The 10,091-nt window shown below is 26.0% G+C and overlaps 1 protein-coding gene across 1 annotated transcript; it reads left to right on the plus strand.

Annotated features, from left to right (window-relative positions):
* Nucleotides 1-348: 348 nt before the first annotated feature.
* Nucleotides 349-5,556, plus strand: LOC112694374. The gene is made up of 4 exons (XM_025569823.1): nucleotides 349-444; nucleotides 4,021-4,557; nucleotides 4,706-4,854; nucleotides 4,914-5,556. The coding sequence occupies exons 1-4, from the start codon at nucleotides 349-351 to the stop codon at nucleotides 5,554-5,556; spliced, it is 1,425 nt and encodes a 474-aa protein (XP_025425608.1).
* Nucleotides 5,557-10,091: the final 4,535 nt, after the last annotated feature.

Consider the following 10,091-nt stretch of genomic DNA (forward strand, 5'->3'; position numbering starts at 1 on the left):
TGTTATTTTCACGATGATTTTTTTTTTATCACAGTAGCAATATCACAGTGCGATAAATATTGTTCACTGTTTAACATCACTTATTCCGCGACAGGTAGACCGACGTGGTCAACCGTCATCGGTTGACCGTTATATTTTTTCGTCCACCGATTGCTCCGCACACGGATTCTACGTTTCGTCCGGCTCAGCACAATCGTCGCGGTCCCGTGCCGTCAACACAGTCAACACAGTTTCTCGCTCGCGCCCCTAGATTTCTGTTCAGCGTATCGACGAATCTTCCGTTTTTCACGTTTACCGTTCGCCGGTAACCCGCGGCGTGGTGGACGAATCATCTCGCCGCGAACGGAAATGTCTCATTTAGAGTCGAGCGTTGAGTGTCTGTACGGACATGGCAACGAGTCCGAAGAGGAAGCAGAGAACTTGGAAATCATGGAAAACGTGGCCGTGAGTACTTGCGTTCGTATTTCTTACCGGTGCGTAATGGTCGGTCTTCCGGCCAAATGATTCGGAATCCCCCGTGTATCTATTACGAACGCTGACGTCGTAGATTTCCAATGTCAATCGTTCGAGTTCCATCGAGTCATACGCTATGGAAAACAAACAAATCACGTCTAGTGATGCGCAAACAATATCGATATTATTGTTTCATCAATATTACAATCTGATAATATCGAAAATATCGTATCGAATTTTTAACCGATTACTACATCATTATTTTTACTCGATCTTTCAATGTTATTTCATATTATGATGAAATGTCTTTATAATTACTTCGGTTATCGGCTATTGGGGCAGCGCATTTGTTAATATTATAGATACTATGTATATTACCCCGAACTCGGCGATAGTTTTCAGAATTCTCCGCCGCACTCGACGACACCGTGTTAAACCATAGATAAAAGTTAAACTAAGACCTATAGTCGAATAAAATATAAACCATAAAGTATAATTAATGTATAGGGCTCGGAACTTCATGCAATAACAATTAGAAAAACGCTTAGAACTCAATTCATAAGTAAGAAATACATTTTGTTTTTGCCTGCAAAACGATTGCATTGAACCACTAAACAATTTTTAATGTTTTTAAAAGTTGAATGATCTCCGATTATCCTATTATTATATTAATTATTATAATTATATTAATGTAATCAATTAATGCAATCAACGATAATCAATAAATTGATGTGGGTAAATTTAAATGAAACTGGAAATTTTGTGTCAACTCGGAATTAGAGAATTGTTATAGGTACAATATCTAATGAAGTTTTCAAAATAAATATTTTTTGATTATTGCAACATTCTAACATTTTTAAATTTTATTATAAATTTAATAATAATCATCAAATATGCTCTAAAAAATGGCTAAATTAAGAAATATGCGCTTAAAATTACCGAATCACTAAATATGAAAAAATATGCATTAAAAAATTTTATTATGTTTTTTGTAGAGTCATGATAATAATTTCAAGCTTACTTAACACTAAAATTGAATAGCTCAATAAAAATATGCAAATGCAACATCTACCGAGCCCTAGTAATATAATATTTACATTTCACAGTGTCCGACTGTCGTCAATCGTCTGTTAGTAACTACAAAAAATTATTTATTTTTGTATAAATAAATTGTAAAAATGAGCTTGAATATAAATAACAAAAGTGAAACTTCAAGGGGGAGTTCTTCATGAATTCCATAATATTTCACTAAAGTTAATCAATATTTGCGTAAGGGTAATATTTGTACAAAAGTTTATAAACACCGAATAGTAGTGTTTAAAATTTAAAAAAACAATTTTAGAAGCCAAAATTAGTTATCAAAAGCAAATAGGGAATCGATAAAAAAAGACAATTACTGCCTTTATTAGAAAATTAATAAAAAACAAATATTAGGTAAAACAATGCGGTAAGTATTAAAAACTTGTATTTCTACAATCTAAAGATATTTAGATACATTTTGGTTCTAATATTCTAAATTTTTAACTCATCAATTGTAAATATAATTAGAGAATTGTTTAAATATATAATAGGTACTCAATAAAAAATTATAATATTAATCTATAAATTTATATTATTAAATTGATGTTTCGATTTATTAGTCCCTATAAAATTTTATATATCGATATATTCTTCACCTATATATCGATGTATAGTTTTCGCAGTGGTCAAAATGAACCTTTGACGCGACAAGGTTTACAACTTTATCGTCATTCCATCATTGTCAATAATTAAATTATCAAGTATAATTTTATTTTGAATTATTAAGATTTATTAATCAATTATCCATGCCGTATAAACAAAATCAATATTTATAAGTGGCATATAAAAATCTGCAGTGCAGACCGATTCCAGACAATTTTATTCCAAATACTAGTACCTGAGAACACTATTTATAGTCAGTAATATAATACACTACTTATGACTATAATATACTATATTACTACCCATATAAATTAACAATTTCAAAACAAAGTTAGATATTTGTCTTATTTTTTTCCAATTACGTTTTAATTCTTTTTTTATGGTCTTAGAGAAAATACTAACTATTTTATTCAATGTATCCATATAAGACATGAATATATTTTTAAAACTTTTTTACATTTTTTTATGATTAAAAGTTAAACATCATTATGACATTTTTTGAAGTATTTGAAAGTATCTATGAATACTTTTTTGTACTATCTGTATTTGTATTTGAATAATTTTTTTTATCAAGTTTTCAAATATGTATTTTAAATACTTTTGAATACACGTATATATCTATATCTGAATACTTTTAAAAAGTATCTTTTATAAGACTGTGTGTACAGAATATTTGGCCTAGCATATGTAACGAGAAGTGCATTTTAGGGTCCTCTGATGTATTTTAATGGTATCGATATATATATATATATATCACCCCCTCGATTTATAAAAATTTATCTAATGCATTTAAATAAATAAGCTTTACATATGATTGAAAGAAAAATCCTAACGATCGAATAGAAATTTTACAAGACTGTATCTAGTCTGTTTACATCCGTATAAAATCCACGTCGGTGCTATCGTCAATAATGGATGATGTGTATACTTTAAGTACTTAAGAATACTATATACCATATATATCGTTTTCTTTTTTGCTTTAAGTCTCCTCTCTACCAACCAATGTCTAGTTATTAATACCAAGTCCGTACGATTAATATATTTATTTATTTATTTATTTTTATAAACGGACGTGAGTTCTTAACAATTTTTTGTGTGTATACATGGTAATAATAATACATTATATAGTTATAATTTACAAATATAGACAAGAGTATTAAAAGAATAAATAACAACAAAGAAAGAAATAGGGCGAGACATGCGAGACAATAAACATATTGCTATTTAATTTCCGTACACATACAGTATTTATTCACATACATAGTATTTTAACATTTATTGACTTAGATAATTTATAAGAAACTCAAAATTTTAAATTTATTTTATTTTAAATTATTTTTAATCAACAAATAATTTTAATTTTGTTTTCAAAGAGTTTTTTTTAATGACTTATAATATAAAACTGAATTGAAATCACTACACAGTAATAATAAAAAATCATAATAAAATAATAAGATAAGGTATCAGAAAAATATGATTTTATTTTTCACAATTAAAAGTATATTGTTGGCCAACATTAATTATTTATAAAATTTCGAATTGAATTGATTGATTAGTTATCTAATCAGGTTAGATCAGGTTAAACTTACATCGGTATCAGTACTTATCTGTACTATGTCTATTTAATAGTAATTTTTTTTTTTTTTTTAGGACACCAAAAAAATTGTAAATATGAAGACTTATTGTATTCAAAACGAAGATGAAATTTCTAATATTATAAAAAATAGTTCTGAAACAATAAAAATAGTTTTTAAAAACATAAAAAAAAGATATAATACAAAAAGTTATTCTACAGAAAAGGATTTTTTTTTATTTGAAGCCAGCCCAATAATATTACAACAAAATAAATCCAACATGAACTTTTTAATAATGTTTGAAAATGTAAAAAATGAATTTGGTGAATTTTTTAGTTCATTAGTTAAAAATTTATCTGAAAATGATGTAATTGTAATTGTTAATGGAATCGTTTCCAACAAAAATAACTACTATCGTGTTTACGTTCAACCAGAAAATAATTCCTCTGTTTTCTTATTTAAGTTGAATAGCTTATCTTCAGAAACAAATTTATTTCCAAATGAAAATCTTTCTAAAATTTCTGGAACCGGGATTTATTCAATATTTGGTTACGTAAGACAAACTGCAATTTCTGATTACAAAGAATGCATGTGGCTAAGAATAAAATGTTTTGATAAATCTTTGATTAATATTCTCATATATCCATTTGCTGTTCATGATAATAGAAAATTAAAAAATTTTGAAAAGTCTTCAAATCAAGTTGATATCTTAGTAGAAAATCCATGTGATAATTTCATGTCATTGGTATTTGATCAAAAAATACTCTTAAGAAATGTGAAAGTAAACCGTGTAGATAATTCTGATTGTTTTTTATTATGTGTTCAAGGAATAACAGATAATTTAAAAGTTATTAAAATAGATAGTAATAAAAATTATCTTACACCGTTGCAACAACAAACTCAAATAAATAAATTAACACCTACAACTAGGACAAAAGCAAATCAAATACCTAGTCACGTCGAAATTAAACCAACATCAACCAGTCATTTAAAAGATAAGTGTGTACCCAATTCATCTTCAAACTGTTATGCAAAATTACTACGTTCCCGTGATAATAAATGTTCATCCAATTTTGCGAAAAAAAGAGTTGGTAAAAGAACTAATTGTTCTAAAGAAAATATCACAAATAAACCAAGAAAAATTGTTAAACAAAATCCTCAAACTGTTGTTATGGAGGTCAACGAATTAAAAAGAATACACAGTATTGAATTAAAAAAATTTACTCCAAACGTTGATGGAATGTATTTTTTTTTATCTAGCAACAATCTTGATGCATTTGATAGTAATATATCCAACCCGGGTCCACATTTGCAAATATTACATTTGAATTATCTCAAAGAAGAAAAATCGTTGAGAGGGTGTGCCATACGATGTATTGGTCCTTGTAGGCCTATAAATATTGAACCGAATCTTATACTGGATGATAACGATAGTTCAGACTTTCTGTCCGGTTATTGTGATAATTGTTTTTCTTTCACGCCTAAATCTTATCTGATACCCTGCAAGATCCTATCAAATGAAGAATATAAATGTTCTAAATGCTATAATTTTGTTTATCTTCATTTTTTTTTCAATTTATACTTTTTATATGGGAAAAATGAAACTCAAGCTATAAAAATATCCTGTTATAGTAAGACGGCTGAACGCATTTTAAAAAAACTATCAAAGAAAAATATCAAACTTGAAGATTATTTATTGAATTATAATTGTAGAAAATTGGTTTTAAATACTATGAGAAAGTTTATGCTCAAGAAAACTAAAGTTAATTTAATTGTTTTGAATTCACCACTTGATAATACATTTGTACTTGTTTCCCTAAGTACCAAAAATATCATGAATAATTAGAACTTCATGTTTATGTATACATTTATAATACGAATTATTAAAAATATTATTGTATTAAAATAATATTATTGTGTACTTCTAACAAATGATAACAAACATTGTTAATTCTATAATAAATTGAAATAAAAAAATAATAATACTTAGTAAATTTTATAAAACTAAAATTAACATTATTATCAAACAAATGTATTTAACATAATGTGTTGAATTTTTTTATTGCAGTTAAAAAACCAATAAATTGAGTAACCATTATTTTATTTTATTATCAATATTTGTTGGTTGTAATATAAGTACCAGACATTTCAAATGATATAAAACAGTTATTAATCATAAAAAAATTTGCATTGGATAATGATTTAAAATGTATGCTATTATTTCGGTTGGAAATTAATTTAACTTAAATAATTCTGTGTTAAAATTTTATTTCATAATAATACTTCATTGAACAATTGACTGTTTAATGATACTTTAAAGTTTCCTAGAACAGAAAATTACATGTGTATTATTGTATGTCTTTTGTACTTAAATAAAAAATACTATTCGAAGAAAATTACTATAGTATCACTTTAATAAATAAATACAAACACATAAATAAATTAAGTATATAAATTTACTAATATCCTACACCAGGTTCTTAACTTATGATCTGCGATACTCATGTCGTGGGCCCGCAGCAGTCTTAACACATAACATACATCAATACATGACACGAGGGTATTATTATAATATTTTTGGATTACCTAATATTATTAATTTTTTTCATATATTTTTTATTTTATAATACTGTAGAACTCGTTCAAGACAATTTCCCGTTTAATACGCTCATTTTTACGAGTCCCTTGATTTTGTAAACATTTAACATGTAATTAACTCTGTATAATACGCCCTATGTTCCAGGATAATACGCTCGTCTTGTCAATGATGTTCATATAAAAATATATTGTATATACATATACATTGTATAAAATTTAAAGAAATATCTTACTAATTATAACGATAACGAATAATAAAAAATAGTAACAAATGCACTCGATCATGTTAATGAGCTAAGAAGATTAATTGCATCTTTTGACAACGCTGCCGAAACGTTACATAATCCTAATAAAATTGAAAATTTGCTGTATTCAAAATACATCAAAACATTAAAACAATGAAAGATAGACGATTTTTTGAAATAGGTAATATAAATGTAATAATTCACTCTGCAAAGTAAAAAATATAATTTATATGTATATAAAATGGATGTATTGTAAAATATAATAAATTTTTTTTGTAATGCGATTTCCCGCTTAAGACGCTGTTTGTAACTGGTTCCTTGGAGAGCGTCTTAAACAGGTTCTACTGTAGATAAATTTTATCATTATATGATGTTATAAGACTTACGTCTCAACCGTCGCATTAAGCTTATAAAAATTACATTTAAATAATATTAAAAAAAAAAATTAAAACTAAAATAATTAAATTTAAGTTAACTGAAAAATTAAGTGAAATAAAAATAATTACAAATATGTATGTTTTGTTTTGTCTATTAATGTAATTATATAAAATAATTATTATAATTTTGATTTTAATAACATGAGATTTTTTGTAAAAAAAAAAAAATATATTCGAAAAATAAACTAGAAAGGGGGTCCGCAATTTCTAAAAATCTTTCAGGGGGGGATCTGTGATCTATAAAAGGTTAAGAACCGCTGCACTACACTATTAACTTATATTTTAGTACTTACACGGGTCATGTGTAACGTGATACTTACAGAAGTACTTCAGAACTTTATGAACTTGTATGATACATTTATATAATGTCGGAAGTTATAACTTATAATTCCAGTCAGGGTCCCCTTATCGAATTCTCGGCCCCTATACCAAATGTTTGTCCGGGCCCTTTATATAGACGAATTGTTATTAACGATCACGTCAGTCTTCGAAGTTGATTTAAAAAAATTTGTTATAGAAAGATCATTTTTTACTTCTTTAACATCTTTTTCTAATTTTTTTCTGCCTTTTAGAGCATCTAATTTATACTTATATATTATTTAATTATTTATGTGTACAAAGATGATCGGGATTTCGGTGTGTACAACGCGGTGTATTGCACAATACTGATTAAATCTAGCTAGAACGCTTTGTATTAAAATTTGTGATTAGTGAGTAATTAGTCACTTATATTATGTATCGTTACAATCCATTACAACTTCAAAACGATATGGAAGACTCAAACATGATAATTTCAAGGTAATCATTGGTTAACCCGTTTCTCAAACCGTCAAAATTACTAAATATACCTATACTATATATATATATAACATATTTAATAAAATATTACTTTATAATATTTTTTAGTATAAAACAAGTATTTCTATTAAAATTTTAAAATTACAAATTATTTCAACGGGCCCACGGGCTGTTAAAATAGCTGGGCCCCTGTACTCTAGGTCCAGCCGCCCCCCTCCCTTGTAGGGGCTCTTATTCCAGTTAATGCCGGGTCCACAAGGAGACGACAAAACAGAAATTCAGTGGTTTTTGACAAAACCAAAATATTTTGAAAACGATTGTGATTTTTCCAACAAATAGTTAGTGTTTTCAAAAAAAATTCGTGTTCAATACGCAAACATTAAAATGTTTTATTTTGTTATTGTTTTGATAAATATTATCAAACGAGTGTGGACAATGTTTTGAAAATAACCAACAGGTAATAATTTTTGGAATTTCACGAGTAGTATCAATATAGTAATCTATAAAGATATATTTATGTGTTTTTCGTAATTAATAATTTGTTGTCTATCTTTAGTATTAATTAGTCTGTCGTTAATGTTATATTGTTGAGGTACGGCTGTGTTTGATTTAAATTTAAAGAATTTATATTATTTAAGTTTTATTTTGTTTAAAATCTATATGAAAATCTATACTCAAATTACTTATTATAATTGAGTATAGATTTACTTATTACTTATTATAATAGCTAATTATAATGCTATAAAAAGTTTGGAGTTGGAAAAGAATTTCAACAAAACTTTTCAATTTTTTTCATTTATTTTGAATTTTTGTCTAACTTGGTATGAACACATGTTTTGTTTGTGTTTTGTTTTTTTAAAATAAAAAAGTTAAGTTTGTATTTTGTTTCTGTGTGGATTCAGCATAAGATATTTGAAATGTAAAACACAATTTTTTTATGATTTATGACAATATGTTTTCTAACTACGATCCATTTACCATATAATATAAAAATGAAACAGTAATACTTCATTGAGAATGTATTTTATTGCTCATTAATATGTACAATGTACGTGTAAGTATTCATATTTCACAAATTTCTGTAAAATACAACTACATATGTAAAATCTATTTTAATATGAACTATTTTTAAAAGACATTTTTTACGAGTATAAAAAATTAATAGACTATAAAATAAATTATATTTAATACAAAAACAATTTACAAATTCATATTTAAAATATTTCTGTTTTTTTAGACATTGAGAATGATTGGTTTTAAACCACATTATACCACATAGCACTATTATAGTTTATTTGATAAATACAGTGCTTTTTTTTTTTGACAGACTGATTTTAAATTATTTTTGTAAGGTACTTTTAATCTAACTACAATTAAAACTAAAAAATTTTAATATTTTTTTATTTCAAAAGTTTGCTAACTAGTAATTTAAATGAATGTATTTATATATTTAACTAATTTAAAAGATATTGGTTTATTATTTCTTCGATTAACTGTAAGGCCATTGTTGCATTAAAAAAACATTTTGCGTACTTCCATATTTTAGGACAATCAAGAACTCTTATAATCAACTTTATTTTTGAACTAATGATATCATTTTTGTTAAATTTTCATGAATACAATTTTTTCTTAATTTTTTTCGTGAAATACTTGATTATTAAATGTATTAGTATCAAGTATAGCTTATGCATTTTCCTTTGTAAAATCTTTGATATGCCACTAAGTCCGTACCGAATACTACTAATGTTACATTAGAAGGTTAGTATCGTAACTAGACTACTCGAGGCCTGTGTGTAAATCAAAATCTCGAGGCCCCTTTTTAATATACAATCTTCAATAGCAACTAAAAAAATTAACAAATTAAATTTTAAAGGGGAAGACATTTTTAAATTTAAAATTTTAAATAAAATATGATCCAAAATATCTAAATAAATATGATAGTTTATTATTGAAATAAATCGAAATTGACTGTAAAATACTATATCAAAAGAGTATAAAAAATTGTATCATAGTTTCATTTCTACCTATATTTTTAAACATAATACTTAGGGTATGTTCAGTGCCGGATTACCAATTAGGCGGAGTAGGCGCTCGCCTAAGGGTCTCACACATTTAAGAGGCCCTATGAAAACGGAAAACTATAATTTTTTTCATTTAATAATACCTGTTTTTTTTTTACGAATTTACGGGACAAAAGTCATTATGAAATATTATATATATTAAATTATAGATGTTATATGCAGAAATAATAATAAAATTATTTTGAAAAAAATAGAAATAATATAATAATTAATTAGTTTTTC

Source organism: Sipha flava, unplaced genomic scaffold (genome assembly GCF_003268045.1).
Source record: "Sipha flava isolate LNK unplaced genomic scaffold, YSA_version1 0_pilon_pilon, whole genome shotgun sequence".
Classification (NCBI taxonomy): domain Eukaryota; kingdom Metazoa; phylum Arthropoda; class Insecta; order Hemiptera; family Aphididae; genus Sipha; species Sipha flava.

What these genes read in the sequence shown, in the direction of transcription:
- LOC112694374 (XM_025569823.1), top strand. Translation starts at nt 349, where the DNA reads ATGTCTCATTTAGAGTCGAGCGTTGAGTGTCTGTACGGACATGGCAAC. An exon ending in AAATCATGGAAAACGTGGCC is followed by an intron (nt 445 to 4,020) that starts GTGAGTACTTGC and finishes TTTGAAAATGTA; the next exon opens with AAAAATGAATTTGGTGAATT. An exon ending in GAATAACAGATAATTTAAAA is followed by an intron (nt 4,558 to 4,705) that starts GTTATTAAAATA and finishes GTCATTTAAAAG; the next exon opens with ATAAGTGTGTACCCAATTCA.